Source organism: Strix aluco, chromosome 3 (genome assembly GCF_031877795.1).
Source record: "Strix aluco isolate bStrAlu1 chromosome 3, bStrAlu1.hap1, whole genome shotgun sequence".
In the NCBI taxonomy this organism is placed as follows: Eukaryota; Metazoa; Chordata; class Aves; order Strigiformes; family Strigidae; genus Strix; species Strix aluco.
Genome location: NC_133933.1, coordinates 193,235 through 220,883, shown reverse-complemented (window position 1 = coordinate 220,883; position 27,649 = coordinate 193,235). Strand labels below are relative to the sequence as shown.

Sequence of the window (27,649 nt, the reverse complement as noted above, 5' to 3'; positions counted from 1 at the left end):
CCTTATCTGCAGATACACATCACAATTCAGGTTTATTTTCCTACCTGGTACTACAATTTCTCCTCCCAAGTGAACTAAGCTGCTCAGCAGTACAGTAGTTGTACAGTTCAGTAGTATATGCCATAAAAGTTTCATGAGGCTAGTTGTTTTTAAACAGGGGAAAACAATACAAAACATCAGCAACAGTTGTACAAGACTCACAGTAACTCTCCAGTGTCCCCAGCCAAGCTGTGCCCAGCACCAAGATGCTGCTATCTAAATCAATAGATGATTCTCTTAACAGTTGATAGATTATTGGGATCTTTTCATGCTCCAAACATAGCTCCTGACCCTTTGCTCCTGAATGCTTTGTCAAACTCAGAACTCCTCCAAGATAGGACCTGTTCTGCTGAGACCCTCATCACCCACTGGCATTCCTCTGTTTATGCTGCTCACCAAGATCTAGTTTCCAGTGATGCCATTAACTGCAGCTCCAAAAAAACAAATTAAGCTAAATTTCTCCATGTTGAGCTTTTAAGAAGTCCAGTTCCTGCACCCTTACCGCTCTATTTACCATCCCTATACCTCAGATATTGCTATTAATGCTTTGCACAGTTGTAGGTGTCCACCGCTCCCTGCTCCCACTTTTTGCAGAACAACTGTAACTACAAACTGGTAATCACTAGTTAGCTTGGAATCGCACAGTATCTGGCATGTTTTCAAGTGGTGAGCTTCATGCAAGAAAGTTCCGGCTTTTAGAATGTTACTGAAGCCACAGTGATACTTCTTTGAGTAGGAAAAAACAAAGCCAGCACCAAGAAAGCGAGTTACTGTCTTTATCTTATCTACCAGTTGTCAAACACTGTCCCATTCATACTGCATTTCCTTGCTTGGTAGTGTTCCTGTGCTGCATGCCCCTCTGCTGTGCTCACTGCACTGCAGGGCAGCATTCCAATGGAACAGAAGTTAGTGCTCCCGAAGACAAAGCCGGGTCTCTGCATTGTTTGTTCTGCTATCTCTCTGCCAAATACAAGTGAACAGCAGGTTGCCTCTCAGTTCATGGAGAAACTAGGCATTCTGGGTACAGCTCTCATTCAGCCCAGTTTTGGCGTGCCATGCGTATCAGAGCCGGAATAAAACTGCTCACAAAAAGCCTCAAGGGTACTGTCCCTTTTTTCTGGGCTAGACACCAGTGCATGGTTATGATGGACAACATCTACTTCTTGACACTGATCAAATGTCTGTGAATCATAAGTGTGGCTTAAAGCCTACTGTCCACAAGCAGGAACAGCTCAAATGCTGGAAGAAGTGTTACAAGTTCTCTATTTCTAAAATAGCAGAATCAGAGACATTAGTTAACACCAAGCAGCTATTAGCCCAGCTACAGAAGAACCCACAGTGCCTTTTCAAAGAGCAGGTCTTTACTCTGATGATATTGGGCCAAACTTCTCATACTCCTCCATTAATGCTGTTTAGAGTGTAATTCTTCATGCTGTTGCATTCTGATATAAAGACCACTACATTTCACAACTGATTTATGAAGTAATTAATCAGAAAAGATGTCTATATATTTATATTTGCACTTATGTATATTAGTTATTATACTAAGATCACCTATATTGTGGAAGACAACTGGTATCCTCAGAATTACTTAAACCATTCTTGAATTTTGACTAGTAAAACCTTTCAATCCATTTCTGCAGCCCCTTTAACTAAAAGTGAGGTTGCTCCTCCTTTGATCTTCCATTTCAGTATTTGTAATTCTGTTATGTCATTATTAACATCAAATGAACTGGGGCAAGCATAGTTATTTTGTGTTTTGGTTTTGATGCAGAAATGACTTCTAACTCAATAGTAGTAGTACTTATAGCCACTACACAAGATACTGTGGGGAGCCTTCAATAACAAACAATACTACAGGGACGCCAATTTACAGTATTGCCATTGTATAAAGAGACTTTTTATAAAATAAATACAGCACAGAGCAATTTTTGCCTGTATCATCTTTCATTATAGCATCCCCATCAAATTAGAGTACTTTCAGGAGGGAGTAGCTGCACAGAGCCATGCATTAATCAGTAAGCTCTCTTGACTAATCCTGTTCAACCTGTCTAGTACGAGTATTCCAGCAGCAAACATGCATACTGTTTTCTAAGAAGAAAGCAAGCCAAGCAAGGCAGCTCCAGAGGATATCAAGAAAATAAAAACTGACAGATTGGTGTCACATAAGACAAAGTATGGCAGGAGATACTGTCATGCTTTTCTCTGTATGAAGGCTCAAGAACGGGTAGGTATAGCAGAATATTCCTATTCTGCACTACAACATAGCAAGTATTGATAGTAAATAGCATAATACAGGATTACATCATTCCTGATGAGGCAGAACACTCTCATTCTGTTCACCGCTTACGGAAGATTTAATTCTTTTCTTGTTTAATCAAATATAGACAAACTCATAATTTCTTTAAACTGCATGGCCATTTAGGAGTTAAGCTCCAATTTTAATTAACATGTCCGGTCTTAAGGTTTAATGATGTGCACTTTCTTAAGTTACAGTGGAGTACAACATTTTCCTTGAAGAAAGTCAGCACTGACCAGATTTCACAAATAACTTGGTAATAGTGGGAACAGACTGTCAGAAGTCTCGACCCTTTTTAGATAGGTGGAAACTGTTTCCACTTACAGCAAGAATGGAGTTGGCCTAGGTAACATTCATTCTTACTGTGTTGCATTTTTTAAGATAATTGAAAATAAAATTAAAGGATAGCTGCAGTTATAACTGAGTGATATTAGTACGCAGTAGAAAAAGTTGTCAACTTAGTTTTGATGTCTAATTAGCCAACTGTTCTTGTCTTTTTTTGTTATCTTACCATGGGAATTCTTTGGCTCCTCAAAATCAATGATGTTTTCATTAAATCTAGAGATACTGCTCTGATGTTTTGCACACGCTGTATTTCCACAAGTTGGATGGTTTTGGACTCATGATACTTTAAGAGAATCTGAGAATTAAATGAAAGAAGATTAATGCATGCAGTGCAAGAAAACACCTTGTTAGTTGCAGTAACACAGCAACATGTGAATTGCAGCATGGAAAAATACTTCTGAGCAACCAAGTTCTACAGAGGGCTCAAATCTCCCCAGCCATGAAGGCATCTTGCCCAGACTCATGCAATCCCTCTGACCAGCTCTTCATCCAATTTCAGAAGCCCTGAACTCACTAGCACACAGTCCAGCCTCACTAGCCTACCCAGAAAGCTGGCAGATGGAAGCTACCACTACCTCCTGCCGTGCCACAGACTCCCGTTAAGCCTTGGCCTGCTCCAGCTGCAACACTGCATCCTGCCTCGACCTGAAGGATCTTTCGGACAGAGAACAGAAGCTACTTTGAACATTCTTTGATTATCTGTCTTGGAAAAAGACATGTAACTTATAAAAAACGAACTGGTATCTGTTCACTTTTAATAGCCTTGTCAGGAGAGCAACGATGACATGGTGTCTTCTAAACTACTACTTCTCAAGGTGCTTTTGCCAACACCATCTCATGAAAGCTACTTACAACCTTTGGTCTATTCCCTTTCCTGCTGTCAGCACAAGCCACCATTTTGTGTGCAGCACATGCCCAGGGAGATGCAGGATTATTTGCTTATTGCTGATGATCACCTGGGCAGGAGTCCTACAAGCTTCTATTTACCCACTAGTAAGGCAGATGCCACTCTGTGCAAACCAAACATTCCCTGTGCACAGACAAGCTACTTCTCAGGTTGGCTATCTGCCTCAACAAACACAGGGTCCTAACCACACTGCAGGCATTTGCATGAACAACACATGGCTACACAACAACAGTTAAAAACTGCTATGATGTATTCAAGTTGGATTTCAGTGCAATGGAAAGAGAGCCTAAGATGTCTGTAAGGCATTTCCCCAGGGCTGTGCATCAGCATGCCAGCAGCACTCACTGAGTCAAGTATTAATTCCTCAGCTTGATTACAGATGGGCTTTGGCCTCAGTAACGCCTAAATTCCCAGAGACATACATTTTTTTTTCCCCCTATGTTATACATTATTATTACCCTTATCACCATCCTGGGCCTCCACCTCTGGCTAGAATGAGGAAGTTAAGGGAAAAGATCCCTTTACCCCTTGGAACTCCATTCAGTTCAGAAAACTCTACAGGGGTACATACACTCCAGAAGTACAACTGCCTATAAGACTTCCCAAAACTCTGAAGGTATGGAATATGGTATTTACATCCTTTTCCTCTTCAAACCCTGCCCCAGGCTTCTGGGAAGCACAGACACACCTTTAGTGTTTATTTGCTCAGCAAAAATCTTAACTTCTCTGAGAAGAAAAAGCATACTATGGGTAATTTATTTAGCACTGTTAGAAAACTTAAATACTTTATGGCACATAACTAAGTACATGTATTTTAGTTTTCTATACTATTAAGAACACTCAGAGCTCAACTCACTAGAGAACTTGGATGTATTTTTTGCCTCTTGTCATATCACTGTTGTGAGGGAAGTAGATGTTGACAAGAAAACACCAGCATTGCGGACTCACAAAGAGGAAGGTTATAGATGTATTCCAGAATCAACTCTTTCAGACAGGCTCAAAATGAGCACAAAAGCAGAGGCTGAGCATTATCACACCGATACAGAAAACCACCCTTGTGACAGACTCAACAAGAGATCTGGCCTACAGAATACGGGCCACAAATGACAGGGATTATATTTGCTTAATACCACACTCGAAATAACTTCTGCTGAAATACTTCCTGGTTAGGAAAAGCATTATAAAATCCTTGGTGTAGCACTCATATCAAGACTTGAAATATTTTTTTGGTTTTCAGTATGTGAGAAACAGTTACATACAGATTTCTTCACTTTTCAACTTTCTCAAAGTTCTCTACATGCACGTTTTCTCCCCAAAAAAGCGAGCATTTAAAATGGCTGCTTCCCCCTTCTCAAGGCTTGCATTTCCAGCTGTGTCAGGGGAAAACTACTGAGCCCTTGTGAGAATCCAGTTCCACCCATGCCAAAACATCAAAACAACAATTTGATCTTTGGCTCCTCTTCCTGGGTATATAATGTCCCATTTGTTTTCTGCCTTCCTCTACCATTGTTGTTCAAAATATGAACAAAGCAACTTGGCTGGAAGCACCTCTGAGTAAGGGAGTATCTTCTGCCAGGTAGCTTCAAGAAAAATCTGAACTACTTATGTTCAGCAGGATACAATTTTCAGAGAGGATGTAACAGCTATTGAGCTACTGCTACACTTGAACTTTGCCATTTACCATTCAAGTTGAACAAGAGTTATTGACAGTGACTTCCACAAAGGATGCTTGTGTATGATCACAGAAGTCAAGTGCTGGTTTGTGCTGGTTTTGGCTGGGGTAAAGTTAAGGGTAGAAATATAAAAAAATATAACTAACTCCTGCAAATTCTAGAAGAAAAATTTTACCGCTTAATGCATAAAGGCCCAGTACAAATACATCTAGTAATCAGTGCAAATACCTTCCTATGCGCACCTTGCTCTGCACAGATGAAAAAGCGCAACAGAACTTATGAAATGTCCTTTCCTGAAATTAAGATGTTAACCACAAATTTGATGCTGCTACCTAAACTGACACTACCTACCTTTTGAAGGGGTACAGACCAACCAGTGCAAACACCAGCTGAAGTACGCTCAAGAAGGGCACCTTAGAGTATACAGCCTGGGCAGACAAGCACAGGCTCTGCCCATGCTGGGAGCGCCCGTGGCCAAGCTACCGTCGTGTTGCTGCGCTTCGTGTACCACCCGCTTCTTACAGGGACTTCCAGCACCATCAGACCCATCTTGATAAACTGAGAGTGCTGCCAGATCACGCGGTGCCTGCTCGGGTACATCAGCGGTCTAACCAAAGTCTTCCTGTGTGCACTAATCCTGACACAGAAGTACTCTAGAACTGAGGATATAGGTCTGTTCCAGCCCTGACAGACTCCTCGGTGCCTGTGAAAAGAGCACTGTACATGAGAATTAGATCCAATACTGCAAAGACTTTTCCAATATTTATTGCAAGCACATAACTCAAGCTTCTCAGGACCTCTCATGTACTTGATATGACCTATGTGGTGCATCATGTTGAATCGGGTTCCAACGCATATTAACTCAGGGGCAAGTAGACATCAATAAGGGAAGCCAAAATCTTCAACTGCAGTAAGAACACCAAAAAGCAAAAAAGATCAAAACATCCTTATAGTAAGTATGGATGTAAGCTGTATGTAAACAAGAAAAAAGGGGTGAGAGGCCACACATTTCATAGTCTTGTTCCAAGACTTATCTGCATTATTAGATAGATTTCTAAACCAGAGCTGGTTAGATAATCTTAGTTTGAAGCAACATACATTTATTGTTAATTACCACTATATCTTAAGTAATTATCACAAATAACATGATCTATAATACAGAGCTGTTACAACAGATCTCTATGTTCCAGCTCTGTAGGTAACTTTCTGGCGAGATTACAGAGTGTAGAACATAAATTTATTATTTTGCATCGAAAATATGACTCACAGTGTAAGGATTAGGTGCCATATGATTATATACACATCTCATTGTGCACAAATAATCAGTGACACTTTAACCCATTTAGCTAGCTTTCAAGATGCAATAAATTAAGATATTGGCACTTTAGATACTTTAGATTCATGGTGTAAAATGTCTAACACAGCAACTAAGAGCTCTTACTTCATTTGAACAAGGACCATTTACTTTTATCTCTAGTATAGAAAGCATCCAAATGATCTCGTGACATTTTATGGAGGCACAGAAAATATCATGCAGCAGAAACATCACTGTCTTGTGCTTAGCAATGTTTTCTTCTGTTAGTATCTAGTGCTAAATCCTGAGAAGTCAAGCTTGGGAATCTCCTTTTCATTGGAAAAATTTGTTCGATCTATGCGAGAACTTGGGCTTCCAACTTTACTCAGCCAGGATTTCCTGCAAGAAAAATGAGACCGTTAGCATATAAAGTGTTTAGTTCTTTTGTTTTCCCTCACTTTCTCCTTAAAAACAATTATTTAAAATGCATGGATATTACAAAAAATATTACAGAACATTACATAAAAACATATCTAACTAAAGGCTAAATCCGTTTTAAGTCCTTATTCATAGCATTAAAATAATTTGCCAATTCAATACTACACTTTCAGCAAGGACCTAAAAACCATTCTAATTGAAAAATATTATCAAGAAATCTTAACAGCCATTTTACCCTTTTCTGACATCTAAAAGAAGTGAAAACAGAAATGAAAATAAGTCATTTCAAAACCAGCAAAAAGACATAAAGCAAAACACAATCAACGTGATGTCACAAAGCAACACTAAACTGCAATAATGTAGTCTGAATTTTATACAGGCATTCTTAATTCTTAAGCAGTCACTGCCTGGATTTGCATTGTGATCCAATCTTTAGTTATGGTGGTTCTCGCCTTCCTCCACAGCACAGTAGGGAAATAGTAGTGAACACAAATTACCATAATAAGGCTGGAAGCTGCCAGCGCAATGGCTGCTCCAACACACACACCCACTGTATTCTTATCCTGCAGTAATTTGCTAATCCACAGTAGCGATAAACTGGTGTGTGATAAAAGGAGGTGCACAAACACCAAGTGCAGCAGACAAGACTGCTCAGAGAGGCTTATTTACAAAAAATACTTGCTCAGTATATTCTGTTGTACTGATGTCTCAGAAATAGGAAAAAAACTATTTTATTGTACCACATGTAAGGAGAAATGTATTTCTACCCAATTCTTTTTTATAACTGTAATAATGCATAAACTGGTATAGATACATATTGGTGATTAGTATTAAGAAATATATCATTATTCATTTAAAGACCAATCTGAACACTGTAAGAGTTATGTCTTATTAACAGCTATGTTAATTAAGCCATTGGAACAAAAAACCCACACTGAACATTATAAAATGCAGTGTTCTTGCAGGAAGACTTAGTTTTGATGTCTTTATAATGAAAAATGTCCCTAGAGATTGCTTATGTCACAGCATATATAAATAAATAAACCGCAGCTAGGGTATAGAAGTATGTCTTGTTAGAGACCCTCTGTGACAGGAGAGGGGTTTTTTTTAGACAACTTCTGACAATGTAACACTGCAAAACATCTCCTGCGTCTTCCTTGGCTATCAGAGACAAGTAATTTCCTCCAAACTGTGCTAGTCCTTCCTAAGATTGGTCTCATCCCTAGCACAGACAGCTCCAAGCCTGTACTGAGGACCTCTGCACACAGCCTCTTCATTATGAACCAATATATATCCTTAACACTTTAAGAAAGCAGCTATGTCCTATTAATTATTTTGAAATGTAACCCTTGGAGTATGATTGGTGGATTATAGAGTTGCAGTGCCAAGGAGCAATGTGAGCTCCTTCCTATTTCACCACTAGAGTCTCTATACGGAAAGACTGCCTAGAAAACACAAACCAGATATGGATATCATGTTCAGAGTGTGACAAGACTTAGTTTAGTATATAGGAATTAAAATTAATAAGTCTGTCAGATGTTTACACATCTTTACAGCTCTTGCTCTTTGGTTCATATTGTGAACAACCTCCTTTCTTGTCTGTTTCAAATGAAGCCTTTCCAGTAAGGACAGTATCACAGCAAGTGGAGTACATGAGTGAAACAGCAAAACCCAACTTTCCACTCCATGCTGGAGCCCTAAAGGCAGACCAGATATTTCAACAAAAGGAAAAGCCTAGTAACAGACCAGTCCATTTTGTTCCATATTATGAAACATCTGAAAAGCCCCTTGTTTATTTACTTGGATGTCGAGTGAGAAAAAAATAACATGTATTTAAAATACTGAATTACTTAATCATCAGTACTCTCTTCAGAAAACTAATGGGATATCCACAAGTCAGACTATTTCCTTTTTTCCTGCTTATTTTAAAGATTAGCTTGTACTAGACAAAACTAACAGACAACTATTCCTTGCCCAGTTTTCACAACTGTACATAAGAGCAAAACTCATCCATGGCTGCTTCCCATCCTCAAGTTCCACTTCTGAAGAAAGTCACTTTGCAAACTGCACAGAGCAAACTTTATTCAGTCAGCTCCATACACTCTCACATGAATTATAATTAAGTACAAATTATGAAATTCCAATTAAGACAATCCACCTCCACAGAAACTCTTCATAGGATGAATTTATTTTATTCCTTATTTAGTGCAGGAAATAGGGAAGGAAGTGTTCCTTCCCTACCTGAGATGTCTTCACCAAAAGGCTAGTACTCTGCAATAAGACTTTCCTCACTTCGCTCAAGTAACAGACCATTCACTGACCACTGAGGTAGCACGTTCTTTACAAGCAAAGCAAGAAGGAAATCATTTGCTAACAGTATTTGCTGAAAGTAATACACAGTTATAGTTGCTTCCTCATTTATCTACAGAGTAGAAAATATAGTCTCCAATATCTTTGGTAGCTATCTTGAAAATGCTTTTAACTTTCATTAGTAACCAGATCAGTAGACCTGAGGTTCAGAAGTTCACTATCCTCCTCTTGCTTCACTCAGCCTTCTTAATTTTCTCTCATATGTGCCATGAATTTCAGATCACCCAATGTGTGCAAGAGATTAGCTACACTTAGTAGCATTTGGAGTTTCAGCTTGCCATTTTTAGCATGCATTTTTGAAACTCACTGCGGCTACCCACTTTTCTTCAGCAGTGAGAAAGACAGCCTTCACCTCACTTGTCACATGGGGTAGGTCTGAACCAAACGAGGACATTCCTTTAGTCTGCGACACAAGAGTGTACAGCTCCTCTTCAATGTTAAGCTCCATTTCTGAAGCTGCACTCCTTCACGGAGTCTGGAACAAGAGCTCGTCTGCAAACAGCCATTTCCTACCATGTTTTATTCTCAAGTACCTGATGTCCATGGAACCGCTCCAGGCCATACTCCGATCTCACTGTTCAGAAATAAGCTATCCGTGTGGGGACTAGGCCGACCCAGATGCAGGTTAGTGTCAGATTCAGGAGTTCCACAACCTCCCGAGCGGGGAGAAGCCAGGCCGGCCGGTGCCCCGGGGTCTCTCCTCAGGGCAGGCAGCACCCCCGGCTGCGTTCCCGCCCTCCGCCACGGGGCTAAGAACCCCCCGCTGATTGGTTCACTCAGACAGGCGGCACCTGGTGATTGGCTGTTGCCAGGGGGACCCGCCTACCGCCTCACGCCTAGTGTCCCGCCACAGCCAGGCCCCGTCAGCCCAGCGGCCACAGCTGGATAGGGACGATCGCGAAAAGACCCCCGAAGCAACTTCAGCAGCATTCCCAAGCATAGCTGACCCTCCAGGCACTGTTACTGAAGCCCCTCAGAGCATATTTTCCTCACCCTTCTGGGTTTTACTTCCTCAGCCCCATTCGGACCGCCGGCCTGAACAGCTTCCTGGCCCTGCTTCCACACACACTTTCCCTGTCCCATGTTCCTGGAGCGTTACTCCTCAGAGTTTAAAACAATTGGATCCGTCATTCTTCTTCTCTTATTTCACTAAGTAAAACGAACCTTGCTAAGTGACTGGCTTGTTACCTAGGCAACCAGGCTCTTTTCATTCAACATATTACTGGAAAAACATCTCAAGAGCTGGGTTTACACCACCCCAATTTAGGGTCTCACAGGAAGAGCCTGGCTGCGTACACTGCTCCAAGCAGGGCTCCTCGCAAGCTGAGGCACACATGCCTACCTGTTAACTTCTCCAGATCAAGCCTCACCTGGTCAAGCCTAGTTCATTCTCTGGAAATGTTAAAGGAGCTTTGCCTCTCTAATGCAAGATGAGAGTACCACAGCCCTAAAAAAATACTGCGCTTGGAACACTACAGGCACTACAGTGACTATGACTTCCCTGAGTAAGACTTATTTTAACTGTAATCTACGCTATTAACCCAATTTCTCTAAAATAAACGGCTTGGTTCACATTGCTCTCTGACTGAAATATTTTCCTGCTTTGATACGGAACAAGTAACTCTGATGCAGGAGGATACAAGCCTTCTGCACCTTTACACAGCAGGCGTACCATGAACAAAGCAGTTTCCCCTGTGCTGGACTCTGTATCTAACCACTGAGATTCATAGGATGGTTCCACAGCAGGTCATTTATTGTATGCAAAAAGCCCAGGTGTTTTATCCTGAGACTGGAGCAACTTACAGTCTATAGTGCTACAAGTGGCCCTGAAAATGCCCCACAGCATTAACACTTGGTGAGCTAGGCACAGTTTAGGAATATGTTTGTTTTTCTTCACCTTAACTGCAGTGTCACTTGCAGTGGAACAAGAGAAATGTGCACTTTTATTTAGAGGAAAAGAAAAGAAAGGCACTAGCTTGTTTACACTTTGTTTCCCTTTGTTTAGGATAAAATACTGGAGAGAATGCTGCTTTTTGAAGATTCTATTTGCATCTCTGACAGCACAGACTACAAATGCAAATATTTATAAAATACCTCCAAAATGTTGTCCTATTCTGAAACACTACTGTCAGGTTTTCAGAAATCCTGGTATTTAAATAGTTGCAGGAGAACTGCAGAATTTTTCATTGCTTTCTGGCTTCAGAGCTTTTGGGAAGAACTTTAGCCATGGTTTTCAAGCCTTTCTCTACAATCATAAGGGCTAGGAACATTCTACTTAAAGCCTTTGTTTTTATAAACCTCAAACCTCCATGTAGGCAAAGCCTCTAGCAGCCTGTGTAGTAAAGACATCTCCCTCAGCTTACTGTAGAGCAATTGCATTGTCCCTGCACCTCTGCTCCGGCTGCCAGGGCCTAATAGTAAAGAAGGGATCTAGAAACAAAACTTATAGGGTTCAATGTTGTTGTGAAAAAAACTATCAGGAAGGATAATATCCTTTGTAAGAAAAGTGTTTGAAAATAGTTTTGTTTGACACCATTTGAATCATCATGTGCTCTGAAGAAAACTCATTTAGCATTTTAACTTTAGCAAAAGCAATTAAGGTCTTAATAAGGTGGAGAACACAGGTTCTGAAGAAAAAATATGAGGGATCCTGGGGAGAATCCTGGGAAGAATTACCAATATTTTGGCACAGGATAAGATCAAGAGGACTCAAGCCAGATGTACAGACCACTTGCTCCTACTGGCCTTGATTCTCTGGTCTTTGTAATTTTGTTAACTCTCAAAACTAGACTCTAGCTTTGGGTAGAAACCTGAAGCCACCTGACCCAAAAAGCTGCTGCCTGTAGAGCTCTGCTCAAGGGGCCTCTGTGCTGCCATGGAGACTGTTGCACCCCCCGAGACTAAGGACATCAGGTGGTTTTCAAACTGTTATACCTGCTGCCTGATACAGCACCAAAACCACTGCAGGCAGCAGTCCACACTAGGTCAGGATCAAATTTCTGCTTTTAATTGCCCCTCCATACCGTTTGCATACACCTATATGCAGAAGGAAGGGGGGAAAAGTAGAAAAAGAACTAGGAGAAGCACAATGGAGGGAACTTTTAGAACACTGATTAGAATGACCCCAGCACAGTCAGCCAAATCAAAGTCAAGTGACAGGTTACTTCAGAAGACTGGGAACAAAAAAAACCACCCTCAAGTAAGTCATCAGTTGTCTAAGGATCAAGGTCAAGAAGTGGGTGGGCTAGAAATGAAGCAACCTGCTGAGGCCTAAGTACAGTACCCCAGAACGGGGCTCGAGCCTGCAGCTCTGGGGAAGGCTGCGCCACTGCTGCCCGTTCACTAGCTGCTCCAGGCATCCTGACAGCAGGAATTTCTTGGCCCATTGGATATTTAGCAGAAGTTCTGGAACTGTTTTAGAAAGAGGAGAAACATATTTAATCAAAACTAGTGTTTGACTTTGTTTTTTAAACACAGCTGTCAGATGAATGTTGTTAATTTGTTTGTATCTCTTCTGTCAAATCCTGCTCCACTCAAGGCCAGTGTTGCTGTAAAGAACACATGATGAGCTTACTCTGATAGTAATATCAACAGCAAGGGCACATTAGCAGCATCTGATATATTTAAGATATTGTGGGACTCAACACTGAATATGCTTCAAATACACATTTTCGTGTTGGATTCCTAGTTATAGAATATGAGAGACATGACTTGTATGTTAATGTTCATCACATTGTATATATTATTAGCAAAATTTAACGTAAAAATGATCATTACCTGGTTTGCATTAGGACAGAAATTCACTCCATGTACCTCGAATTTACTTTGTTATTCATATCTGATTTATGTTCAATGTCATCACTTCTTAATTTCAAGAGGAGGAATTATCCCAGAATGAACGAAACAGAGTCTGAAGTTGTGGGGTCTTTTTTCTTCTATCCAAAGCAAAGACCTTTTGTGGATTTTTCTATATTTTGGTAATAATTTACTTAAACACAGGGGCATAAGAAATGTATTTTTATTAAAAACTTATCAGAAGACCTCTTTGTTTAAACCATGTTAGGCAAGTCACATTCAGCTTCTTTCATAGATCTTATCGGAAAAAACTAAACAATGTTGTAGAAATTTGTTCCAAGAAAGAAGAGTAAAGAAGTAAATGAAAAGTAAAACCAAATTCAGCCATTTCAGTAACTCAAAACAGCTTTTATGTCCACACTGACCTACAGAAAGAACAAGACAAAAGAGGATTTCCTGTTAAGCTTCTGTCCCATCTTTCCAAAGCAGTAAACATACTAGAAAGCCAGAAGCAGTAAAAAGGCCTATTGTAATTTTTCCTTGTAATATGTCTGCCTCTACAGGGTACAGTTTGGCTCACAAGGCAGACTAGGAATTTTGGCTAACACCAGTCTATTGCACAGAACACAACTGAAAGTTAGTTCTCATTCCACATGTATTAAATCTAAGGTCACGGGATGGATCAGGAGGAACTGTTGCTGTCAGTCTACCAATTCAGGGCTCTGGAACAGAAAAGCCAGCTCTAACGCTCAGACACTGATCAGCACCCATCACCCACACGCTGTGTATTTGGAACAAATGGCTGTGTTAGACTTGAACAGAGAGTGAAGTACTACTGCCTCTGACCATCCATTTTATGCCAAAAAAATGTTAACTCAACCCTTACTTTGGCCATTTCAAAGCAATCCTACTGGAAGGCCATAATGAATCATCACACTTTGACCTATTCACTTCTACTTAAAATCCATTTCACTATACAGTCTGGTAAAAATAAAACAGCCACTACAGTAAAGGGCAGCGTTACAGCCATCCAGCTGGAGAACTCAGATCAAACCAACATGCATCCATGGTCTGGGAAAGCATTCAAGTATGATAGGGAACTGCAGATGACAAGTGCAATCAAGAATTTGAATGACAACACTCCTCTGTTCTCTGGTAATGAGGTTCAGCAAGGAAGACAAACGTAAGTGCCATATGAGGACCAAACCCCACGTTACCATGCTTTCATTACCATCCTCAAAATATTTCTCAGAAGACAGATTTACACAGAAAAACACAGTTTATTATGGAAGAACTAAAAATAATGGCAGGCCAAAACACAGTGAATTCCTTCAAGTACCACTGGGACTCTTGCTATTTTCTTCAAAAGTTTCTCTTACTTTACAAAGTAATTAGGATAGCTAAAAGACTGGAAAGTAAAAAAAAATAAGACTGACTGAAAAATTGCAAGTTCCAATGTTAAAAAAAATGGAGATCTCAGAAGGGAAGCATCACCATTTTTAAAACATTCTGTTGTAGAGCACTGCTTAAGTCTGCATGAGAGCATTTGTTGTTTACAGTGTTGCAGTGACTCTGCACAAATTCACCTTTCTGTAGAATACCACTGTTGGAATAGGTCAGATTGGTTCACTTCAAAACACACAAGAAAAACCATTTCCATCCAAGTACCCTACATCAGTGTGGTGGTGCAATCCTTACCCCCCCCCCGCCCCTCTTTGTTGGGCTGCTTGGTGCTAGGTGCGATTCCACCCACATCCCCCGAGCTATACACCAGTCTGTGGAGATAAGGACTGACAATGTTAACGAGCCTGGCTCCTGCCCCTCCCGATTGCTCGGAAATGGTTAAAATGGCCCATCAACTCCTAAGGGCCTGGCACACCTGTGCCTGGGATGTGGTCAAATGGGAACAATAACAGAGTCGCACATTCATCAAATTCTTTTGTAACTGCTGGAAGGCACCAGAAGGCATTTGACAAAAGTCAATTATCTTGGACCCTATAAATGGCGACCACCAGGGAGACCCTTTGAGCTCTCCTGGATCGCAGCAGGCCTGTGACCAGCACCTCCCCTGAGCTGGGAGCCTCTCAGGTACCAAACCCTTAAGGTGTCGTCTGCTCCAGACGGAAAGCCAGGGCGAAGTCCCCCGCTCGCGTCTCAATTATGCCAAGGCATTGTGAGTATTTGCTCTAAACTCGAGAGGGAAATTTTCTTTGAGCTAGCTTCTCTTTACTCTGTGTGTGTGTGTGTGGGTACGTACCCTTGTTTCTGTGTGTATGTCTGTTCTGTGTTCATTCTACTGAATCCAAACACCTTTGTTTCTGTATGTTTGTCCATTTTGTTATGTGCATGCATGTGTATATATATATAGGTACCGTTAAGGAAGTTAGTGTGAATCTTGTCATTTTAGAATCTGAATAAGTCACTTTTCTTTCTTTTAGTATCTCTGAATTATTTTATAATAATAAATTGCTGTTAGTTATTCATAAACCTAGATTTCTTACTAAATATTACCGTGTCAATACTTTCATCCGTGACAATCAGCATCCACACAGGAGCACCCATGAAAGAGCTGGTTGTCCAGCTGTTCCTCATGCTGAAGTGCATGTACCATCACATTCGTATGCACAAAACATCTGCCTGCCTGTTTTTATAGTAAACGCAACACACACACACACACCCCCCCGCTCAGATTGTCACCAACATCTCAGCCAAAACAGTAACTGAAATAGTTACTTTGGATATGTTGGTATTTCACATAGATTCTCTTCTTACTATTAGGCCAACTGATTAATGTGTGTTGGGTAATGTTACAAATTACCATTAAACAAAGTAGATGCTGTGACAAAGATTTAACAACCAAGAACTTGATTTTACTTTTTATCTGCAGCTTGCAAAAGTGTTCTTAAATTTTCTTATTAAGCATTCAGCTAGTTCAGCTCCATTTTTTCCACTGAGTTTACACTACATGATTTAATTTGGTAATTTAAATTGCAGAGTTTCCAAGGAGCAGTTACACCCATCTTTTTAACCTGCAATCTCAAGGAGCTTTTTTCAAAGCAACTGTGATATAAAGTAGTAGACATTTTAGTATATGAATTAAAAAAAGTCAGGAAAATGTTTTAATAATGTTGTATTAGCACAACAGCAAGTGGATTATACTGACTAATAGTCTACTTAAATTGTACACAATGAGGAAATTTGGGCTCTGTCGAGACTTATATAATGCTGCTGGTTTAGGGTTTTTTTGCATTATAAATATAGTTACAATATGGAGGAAGCAAACAATTAACATAAGTGTATGTTACAGCTATTACATTCTTTATTCGACAAGATCTATTTGTTGTTTCCAGCACAGGAGAACCAGCTCTTGAGGTGAACCCAGCACAGTACGTTTACAGGGAAGGAACACGTACCATTTTATCCATGGTATACCAGAGGTACATATATGACTCCCTGGTAATAAAATCCCTTTTGCAATTGATTACATTTGTTACCAAGAACTACAATTTGTTGATACATATTTATTGTGTCCATAAACACCAGCAATAGATCTTGTATTTAAAACGAGTCATATTCTTCCCCAAGATGAGCCTGTCTCAGGTGCCTCCAGACCCAAACAGCCTACGTCAGCAGAGGCACAAAGGTGAGGTGCCCATCCTCTGGCACCCTGTCCCTCAGGGGAAGGCAGACAGACCTTATGGCAGCGACCACATCTCACACACTGTCACATCCCAAAGAGCTGTATTTCTTTTACAGTAAGAAAATTATTTTCATTCTTTAACATATTACTTCTTTACGATGTTTTTCTCATGGCTTTCATATACATTAAAAATACCATTCCTCAAAGACCTAATATGAAGATTGTTTTTTCTCTACTGGCTTTCTAAGTTCCATAAGCTTACTATCTCACTTGTGGGCACTTTGGTTTGAAGTCTGTAAGATGACACAGGCTATCTTCACATGTAGGTATTAAATACAGCATTTAAAGAAGCCTTTCAAGTCATGATCCCAAACTACTCTGACAGGAGGTATCTTGTATCAGCTGAGAACTTAAGATAACAGGTAACAAAGTAACTCAGCTGTAAGTTACCTGATTTCCTACTTGTTTACATTATTTAAATCAGCTTTGGAAAACCTCTAATTGTTAGGCTTTATACTTTCTATACTTTCACAAAAAGCTCAAGAGAAAAAAAACCAGCAGCGGTGCTTCAAGCAGGCCAATGGCACAGGCCATTCCTGTGGTCTATAAACTGTCATTATGAATATACTCACTTAGTAGAAATAAACACACTTAACATCAAAGCCCCAAGCTATTTAAGGAAGCTATCAGAGCATGAACATATTGTGGTTCAATGCGTCTTTCTGTAAAAAAAATTATGTTAAACAAGGCTTTTAATATTTATTGAAATAAGATCCGACACATGTTCTTCGCTATTCAGTAGTTCCTGTGCTATACTATGTATTTTTAAACCTGATTTTCAGACTATTTACTTAGACAATTTTTTCCTGTTTATTTGCAACACTGATAACATGAATAAAAAAAAGATATTTCTTTCTACAAAAAGAAAATACCTTTTTTCCTACAAAAAGAAAGAAACAGATTGGAAATCCTAAACTGCCCCCTTCTCAAGGCAACTATGGTAAATGCTACTTACAGAACGCAAACCAGCAGATTTACTGGGGTTTTTAATTACTTTTATAAGGATAATAGGCTTCATCTTTCCTCCTAAACTTCCTATTAGTTGTGGACATCTTGCTGCTGACTCATAAGAATCTGCCCTTCAGCAGTACATTTTTCTGGTATTGAAAGCTTCAGACTTCCAAAACTAGAATATAAACTGAATTCTACCTAAGACAGCATCTTCTTTCTACTAAAGTCAACAGTAACTCTTCTAAGGAAGACAGCAAGATAGACTTAACCTCTCTTTTCACCAAGTTTAAACAAAAATCTACTTACAAGAAATAAACATCTAAAAAAGCCCAAACCAAGGAAACCATCTTTGCAAGATGATGGGCCCATACTAAAGTATTCCTTTCAAATACTGTTGTTAACTATTAACGACCATCTTATCTTGCACAAGGAAAATTTTAACTTTGTTACTTATACTTCATATGATGTAAGCTGCCAGAGCAGAAGTGTGCATCAGGAGGCAAGCATGGAAAAAAAAGTGGTTTGGGTCAATGCGCTAACAGGCCCAGGAAACATTTCTCTCACTCATTAGATGTGCAGTGAACTGAGCAATATTCTGCACTGCAAAGGACTTCCATTTTAGAAAACATTTATCCCTGTGTTAGGATGACTTCATATTCCTTTGACATGGGTAATACCTCGCTAGATCTGACCTCTAAGATTTTTCTAGTACAAATCAACTTGTTAGGCTTCCACTTAACTGTTTAAAAACACATTTTCAGAAGTACAGACAATGAGCTAAGCATGTATGCTTTAATGAAACACTAGGACTTTTTAAATAAGACTTAAGAGTTAAGTAAAAGCAGAGAGCTGATTTTACTTATGTATATAATTGAGCACATGAACTGCCACATTTCCAAGAGCACTGCACAGGCAATGCCAGCTAACTCACACAGGTAGCTTAGAACAGCAGAGTAAGAGTACGATGGTGTGATTTCTTAATATACAACACGTTTTGGTTTTGTGAATTACTGGGTAAGAGCAGAACTACTGACAATGTATAAATACATTCCTAAACTCATAAATCTTCCCATTTTTTCATCTTTCCCTCAAGATCCAGAGGCTGTCAAAAAGTATCAAAGATCTCATTTGTTTTCTGTAATTTACGCCATATCTTTCTTTGTCTTCCCCCTTTTTTTAGGTTCTACTCTGCCTGGACAGATCTGTTTCTGATCACTTTCACACTGCTGACTGCTGCAGGGACTGTGCAGATTTTGTCATCTGAATTAAGTAGTATAAAAAATCCTAGAAAACCTGAGATTTCCCTAGCAGCTAATTTTACTGCATTTGTTACACACAAATATTTCATCAATATTATGCTTGACAAACCTAGGTTTTCTAGCTAATTGCCAGTGCGTCATTAACACACAAAAGGATGTGTAGTGAATGCTACCAGGCTAGTCATGACTCACCACTTGGAAACAAATTTTCTTTTCTGTTACAAAGCATGCACACCCCCCACAAAAAGGGCTTTCCAACACAGTTCAGGGAACTGGGAGAATTCACCTGTCTAGTCACCCGTGCTTGGCTGCATTATGTCTTACCTGACTCAGGAGTGCTTCCTGTGATGGTGACCATGTGGTGATCACCTTGTGGAGAAAAAGCTTTTACCAAACAATGTTTAACATACTTTTTAACAAGGCCTGGGTAATTGAAGTGTACACAGAAATATCCTAACCTTGAGAACAGATACATCCTGGTGGAAATGCTCATGAGGTCGGTAAGAAAGAACAGCTTGGCTGGACAACAAAGTTGGGAAACATCCAAAGAGAACAAATTGTCCTGAAGAGACTCGTGACCATAACAGGGAACAAGGAGCAGGGGCCCAGCTCCACAGACAACCACCGACATCACTGAGACCCCCGCACATGCGCAGGGTAGTTTTGCAGTGCCAGCGTCATGTACACGTAGTACATAGGTGGAAAGGCAGAGACTTCTCAGAAAATGTATATATGAATATTCATGTTTTTAAGGTGTAATATGTATAAAACACCTTATTTTAGTGCATGCATGTTAGGAGGACTGATCCCCCATGCACCTGGCACCAAATAAAGAAATGCCTGCTTCTTAATGCCACACTGGTGTTCAGAAGTTCATTCCCCCTTTCAGGGACAGCCTGTGTGCAGGTGTTGGCCCTTTCCTTCTTAACTATAACATTCCTGACTCGACTGGGCTAACATGTACATTACGGAGGATTCAGAACTACAGTCCAAAGTTAGTACTTTCCTAAACTGAAGAAGTAACTAAAATATTTCCAATAGCTCATTTCAAAGAACTCATTTCAAAATAATCTTTGAGTGACTTGGTGCTTCCTGTGACAAAGGCAGAGAGTTGAAATGCCAGCATGGAAGACCAGCAGGTTCCCCACAATAAAGCCTCTCAAAAGGCACATGCTGGTGCTCTTTGGATTTGCTCACAAAGATCTCTTCGACCACTCCTAAGTGCATGGAGAATAAGAGATGTTTTCCTTTTTTGCAACACCAAGGCCTTATAAGCAAAATAACCTAACTAACCATTTAGGAGGAAGAGTTATGCGAGCTTACAAACATTAGCAGTGTCTGATTAGGGGTGTAATAAAACATATATGGTATTTGTTATTCAAATCTCAAGGGGAAAAAGAAGTTGTAGTCAGGATGTTGTGGCCGAACAGTTTTGTAATTCTCTTATGTAAATAAGAAATAAGATATATGTATATAGTTTCTATTGTTAAAATCAGTTGTTAGAAGGGAGCTAAAATGGCCCCCATCTTCAAGCCACTACAAAAACACTTGTGCTGAGTCATCCCCCCTTCTGTGACGGAAACCTGAGACAAGCCCGCCGAAACCTGAGAAAAGCCCGCGAAAACCTGAGAAAAGCCCGCGAAAACTTGTTTACAACTTTGCAGACCCCTCAGGGTACGCCCATCATGAATATGGATGAAGCCTACACTATAAAGGGACTCGGTTCTGCCGGGTCAGGTGTGTGTCCTGGTAGAGCAGAGACTCCCGGCACACCCAGCGCTGTTTTGCTCACTCGCCGCTTGCTAATAAATTTATTATTGATCACTAAAAATTGAGAAGTGGTTATTTCCCACTAAATTACTTTTAATCTATAACAGGGGGAAGCTGCTCTAAAATAATAATTTTGTCAAATTAATGTCAGAACAGTTAATGTTATCATGCACTTAAAAACCACGAGTATGCCCCATCTTCCTTGTTGTCCAGAAAAAAAAAAAATAGCCCAAACACTACATAAATCAGATCAGTGAATTATGAGCTTCACGTGACAGCAGCTGCAGTGAAGTTCAGGATGAAAAGTCTGGCTAGACCACAGATTTGGCTCAGAAACACACTAAAAGTCTTCAGGAATTTGAACGTCCATTCTGAGATAAGCAAGACCTGATTTTTAAGAATATTTATGATTACATAACAAATTTCACCACCAAACAGATGTAACTGAGATCAGGAAGGAGCTCAGTGGACATCACTTCTGCAAGTCACATGCCAGGGTACCAGAAAAATAAGAAAACCAGGTCACATAGGAAAAGCAGAGAAATCCCCACCTTTCAGAGCAACATTTAATGGTCTTAGCTGATCACCTTTTCTTCCTGTTTTATTCACTGATGAGACTGGTGAAAATGGGAGTCATGACCAGAAGCTACAAATCTTACTACACAAAGGTCTCTGCCTCCTCTGAATAAAGCTTTCCCTGCACGCTGAGTAACCCAGCAATAACTGTACTTTGTGATGGTGAGCCCTGGCTGCACAGGCACACATAAGCAGAATTAATTTTAATGCAATAAGTCTTAGACAAACCCTTAATTTCACCAATTCCCTTAACCCTACAGGTTGCATCCCCCTCCCACCAATACCCCTCTGCCTTCCCTCAGTACATATCTTGGGAATAGCTTCACCTCTGTACAAGTCCTCTGCTACTGCCCCTGTACCAGACAAGATAACACACTATTATTTGTGCTTTTCCTACTGGATGCTCCCTTCAGGAGCCATGCTGCTTCCAGGGAAGGGAGATGGCTGTGCTAGAGTCCTCTCTGTAGGAAGAGACACCAATTGTATGAAATTCTCACCCTGCATAAACCCATGGAAGCCCTTCCAGTGGCACTGAACCACAATTTCATACTTTATACCCCCAACAAGCAGGTGTGCGCATAGTTTTGTTCTATGTATTACAGAAATACAAGTGCAAAGGAATACTTCTGTTTCTGACATCACACTGAAGCAGTAGCTTAGTATCCCATACAGGTTTTCATTAGACAACACACATGCACAGATGTCTGACATAACACAACGACTAGTACTGTGTAAATAGAGGGATAGATACATCCTACATGGGGCAGAACCTGCATTATACAGAGTGTAGAATATATCCAGAGCTAGATCTTTACTGTGACACTTCTAGACACTATTTTCTCAAATACAGGTGTTCCCAAAGACCTGCATTTTTTAAGATCAGGGTCAGACAAATCACACCTCAAACTGCTGAATAGCAATGCTATGTTAGTGACCAGAGCACATTCCCTCTTGGATACACATAGGAAACCACACAGTAAATCATTTAGGAGCACCAAACAACTGCAGGAGACTGGAAATCCTGGTACTCAGAAGTCAATAGATGTCAATATCCCATCAGCAAGGACTTCTGCTGGTAGTGCATCAGACAGTGGGTACTTGCAGTGCTGATTCTAAAAATTAAGCATGTATAATGCCATACACAACCCAGTTGATGACTCTGCTTTCATTGCAAGGCATGGAATTTTGCCACAGAACTTCAATTAAAGTTATGTATAACAGCTGTCCAACTCTCCCGCACTTCTACCAAATTCTCAGTCTATACTGAGTAGCATCAACAACACTGTACTGCAAGTTAAGGGTGGCCACGTTTAACCTCACTCTCCTGTTCTTTCATTACGTGAGTAATAGAACACGACAAGTATAAGAGCTTGTAGAGTTGGGAACATGCCTGCAAGTAAAAACATTTATCTCAACTCTTAATAAGAAGAACTTTTTCCCCTATAAAGCAGCAAAAAGGGTTTTTATTTAATTCAAACAGTACAACCATTTTGGCTTTAAACTTAATACAGGATGTTACAGTCTCGCCTACATATTTTTTGGTTTACTTAAAAAATGGAAACAAATTCATAATTCAACTATTGACAGACAGATCTTATACTATTATGGTACAAATAATTCCTTCTTTCATTCTCCTTTGCTTTCATGATAGAAACAACCCTTACTCCTTTATGCAATTTTGGTTTTTTATCCATATATTCTGATACAGTATGTAGGAAGTTTCCTACATTTTCTTATTTTTTTTAATCCTCCAAAAAATATAAAACTCACATTTCAGCTTCACGTTAATGGTTTCAGCATCATTTTTTGTTTAACTGTTGGACATATTCCATGACCTATCTTCCAAAAACTGGAAGACAACACCCCAAAATACACAGATAGTGAAAGGTCCATTTCTTATTTCAGCTGTTAACAGTGAGTGCTTCATCTTCAAGGTGCATTAAGGCTGAGCTCAGTGAATGTCTATGAAAGCTAACCACCCACTCACATAGCTTCCTATTCATGATACTCACTTATAAAATTTTTAAGCAAAGAGCCTGACCCATTAGAATGTACCCGAACAACTGGTAAGCATATCTCAGTGTAACTAACGCCAGATTTAAGCGTACTGCTTGATGAAATCTGGATTTAGCTTCGTAGACAAAGAAATCCACTGTATGAACTTGAAGAGGCAACACCCTTTTTAATCCAGCCAAAAAGTTATGTGATTACCATAGAGATTGAGAATATTTAATTAAGTACATTAATCTGTCTACTGCATTGCCTTGCAATGATGAAAACCAAGCCAAAAAACCCTGCCCAACTAATCAAAATGTAGTTGATGGTTGAGAGAAAAACCCTTGAGTCCTCTCCATAACTCAGACCTGAGTTACAGTGCTGGGCCTATCTACTGCTCATTTACTGTGTCTGGAGACAGAAAAAACACTCCAAATGGCTAGAACCAGATCTCTTGAAAACCCACAGCACTGATGCATCAAAAGGGTGGAGAGCTTCTAAGAAAGGGATGAAGGGGTGACAGCTTCTTACCTTCCACAAAACGCAAACCACTGATTTTATTAGGAAAAAAACCATACATTCTTCCCAGACATACAGCTTATGTACCACCAGTATGACCAACAAATACCAACTAGGGAACAGACAAAACCCTGAAACAATAAGGCACTTGGAAGATATTATAAAAAAATTCTTTTACCTAAACATGTACACAGCCCTTAAAACATCAATATAAAATGCAGTTGGGGGGGAATGTAATTAAGAACCTCAAGGAGAACAAGTTACCAGAACAGACAACTGGGCATAAACAATCAAGGCCTTGATCTGTATGTATAGCTTTAATACAATTACATTTACTATGAGCACATGGGACAAAAACGGTTACATGGCTGAGGTTCTAACATTAACTGTAAGCAGTTCAGAGTTGCTATTGTTAAGTACAACAGCCACACAATTCTGATAGAAACCTGGCTGTACACCAGACCCAAACATAGAGATGCTAGGGGGATGCAGAGACCACTTATTTCAGAATTATTGTTAGCTTCCCAAAGCATTTTTATATGTAAAAACTTTTGTCTCTCCAATTTTTCTCTATGCCTTCATTACATTACTTTGGTATGTATGTCTTGCCACATACATAGTCTATTGCACAGCTTGCGTGCTGTGAACACAGCTCTAGCTTGTGTTGCTTTCCATTAGCTCCATAAGCAACTTCTGACAATCAAATCAGAGGTCCTTGCCAGTCCATCGAAGATGCAGCTGGCACAATGTTTCCTTATGAACTGTTGGTACTTAAGACAGAAGAGAACTGCTCATCAGCAAAATGGACAAAGGAAAACAAGAAGTTGTTTTAAGCACAGTTAAATGTGGCAAAGAAAGACCAAGAACCAAGTATGAACAGTAATAGTGTGTTTAAATATGCACAGTAAAGAGAGAAAAGCCTATTACAGCAGCACCCTGCAACAGATCAGCATTCCCATCCTCTGTCTTCACCATTACACTCAGAAGAGCCACAGTCTGCACAAGCACAGGCGGAAAAGTCCATGGAGAACGAGGACATGACTCAAACCTCCTGATCAGGTTACTGAGTTGTTGGGTAGTTGGTAGATGGCAGGAATAAAGGACGCCCAGTCAAGCCTCACATCAGGGGTAAGACCTGAGACAGAACATCTCCAGTACACCATGGAAGGTCGAGTGACAGGGGAAGATGAACAAGCCCTCACTTTCACCCATGCACTCAAAGATGGAAGCAAGAGCACCAAACAGCTATGTACACTTCCAAAGAAGTCCATGTCTAAACAGAATCACTCACATGCTTCTACAGATATCACTCTGTAGCTTGGTCCAAAGGAACAGCCTCTTAAAACTGGGGATTTTTGTGTAAAGTGTGATAAAGGATACCTAAAGGTCTGTTCTATGATGTTACCACATAACATTCCAACTGCACTCTTCCCTGACATGCTTTTAAAGTAAATTAAGATTTAAAGAAAATTGCAAGTCCCAAGCAATTACTTATTATTTACTGTTCTTCAGGGCACCTCAGTGAATTCTGTAAGAGACTGTTTGCTAAGGAATGCAAAACACTTCCCTTAAGGCAAAATTCTTTCAGATAATCAAACTGTTGCATGATAAATGTTGCCTAGGGGATACAAATCATTCCAGCTGATCAAGAGGGTTTGTTTTTTTTTTTGAAGTAAACTATTTCTCATTACTACTTGATGTGCCTTTGTCACTTTTAATAGGTATTTGAGACAAATTTATGTTAAAATAATATACATTTAATAGCTATTTTTATCAGCAGTATCCATATCCAGGGAACATGGCCCAAGTGACTCTACACTCATCCCAGAGGTCAGAAAGAGCTCTCAGCACAACAGTGCTTAGCCAAGTTTTCCACAGGGCTGGTATCAGTCAGCTACAAATAGTGACAGCCCCCTTTAGTTCAGGGCCCAGGGATGGTGACTGTTAAACTGGTCTCTTTGATTGGTATTAAGCACTAGGCCAAATAAATAAAGCATAGCTACGAAGACCACATTCTACCATACAACTACCAAGAATCTCTAGTGGAAAAAAGATGGGCTTAAGTAACACACCGAAAAATCCCAAACTAAGAAAATGCTATTTTACAGAAGTTCTAAAGTATTTTGAGCTACCAATCATAATTAGGTACCAAAATAAGCCTTTAATGTTTTAAAACTGATATCCCAAAATACTTCCTTTTAAGAAAGTATTTCCACACAATAGTCCCAGTCACAGAGTTGCAGTTGTACGTAGAAGTACCACATATCAAGAGAAATACCTTCTTTAGCTTAAAATTGCCATGATGAACTTCTCACTTGTTTTCCCACCTAGCCTGCATTCACATCTGGTTCTACAGAAACACAGAATCCTTCAGGTTGGAAAAGCCCCTTGGGATCATCGAGTCCAACCCTCAGCCCAACTCTACAAAGTTCTCCCCTACACCACATCCCCGAACATCTCATCCAAACGACCCTTAAACACATCCAGGGATGGTTTAAAGAAATAGGAAAATCTTGAAAAATAATTATATTAAGAAAGTACTGATATGTAATTGAAAATTTAAAAAAATCATAGGGTCTTTTATTTTGCCCAAAAGCACTTGAAAGCTTTCAAGAACTTGGTAGTTAATGCAATTGGTTAGGATGCAATTATAAAGCATGTTAAACTTAAGTGTGTTAACTATGATTCATTTATTCAAACATACAAGAAATATTAACTCTGATTCAAACACGTAGAGACATGCAAATAACCATGTCATGGTTCTTTAAGAAGAATTTTAGCTACATTGGTATACCACTACTAATGCACCTAAACTGTAACAGAAGTCCTACATGATATTAAGGACAGAATTACTGTTTGAATGCTTTAATCTGACAGAATTAGAGTAGAACACAAGACATGCTCATGGCAGAAATAATTTGTTTCAATATTTCCAACTAGGGTCAAGTTCATCTTACACAGACACTAATTAAAACATGTTTAAAACACTGCTTGACCAGGAGAAAAGGAAAAGTCTTCCAACTCAGGTTGAAGCTGGGCCATGCTGCCATCAGCAGAGACAGTTCAGGTGCAGCATGACAGAACACAGCCCCTCAGCCATGGCAGGCCATGCCGCAGCCCCCAGCCAACGGGCACAGCCAGGGACACGAGGGAGCTCCAGCTGTGGCCACCAGCCAGGCTCAGGACAGCAGGGATGACTAAGCACATGAGCAACAGTTTCATACTGAATCACATTTACCTTTATCAAAAAAAATTATGCAAGTTGATAGATCAATTAGCTATTTCAGTGGTATCTAAAAGTGTATCAGGCTTTTTTCAGGAGTCAGGGAAGGTCTGCCTCAAAACTGGAGCTAGAACACAATGAAAGAGGTTAACAATGGGGGAGTTCTATTGTTACAACTACTGTTACTTGCTCTGTGACTAGACCCTTCCACCTAACTCCCTGAATTCTGCCAGTACCATGCACAGCAGTAATTAGCTCAATTTACTTCTAAGCAATTACTTGGAGTAAGATTAACATATGTGGAAAAACCAGTACAAGAGGCAGACACTTCCACCTGTACCACTGCCAGTGTCGATGGTTTTCCAGTCCTCTTGATGGCTCTGCAATGTCAAGGTGGGAAAGCTTTTGTAAACAACACTTCGGTACTCAAACCCGACGCGCTAACTAGAAACCACATGCTTGCACCTACGTTAACCAGGAACCCAGACCACCTGGA

At 40.0% G+C, this 27,649-nt stretch overlaps 1 protein-coding gene across 4 annotated transcripts in view; it reads right to left on the bottom strand.

The window, feature by feature from the left end:
- Positions 1–6,012: 6,012 nt before the first annotated feature.
- The window catches only part of ACYP2 (acylphosphatase 2), a 47,401-nt gene continuing 25,764 nt past the window's right edge, over positions 6,013–27,649 (bottom strand). For 3 of the 4 annotated variants that reach the window (XM_074817063.1, XM_074817064.1, XM_074817065.1), the window contains one exon: positions 6,013–6,956. In XM_074817063.1, coding sequence (XP_074673164.1) covers positions 6,842–6,956 — 115 coding nt within the window. In that variant the 3' untranslated portion in view covers positions 6,013–6,841. The remainder of the gene's footprint in view (positions 6,957–27,649) is intronic. The other variant, XR_012622320.1, reaches the window with a different exon arrangement.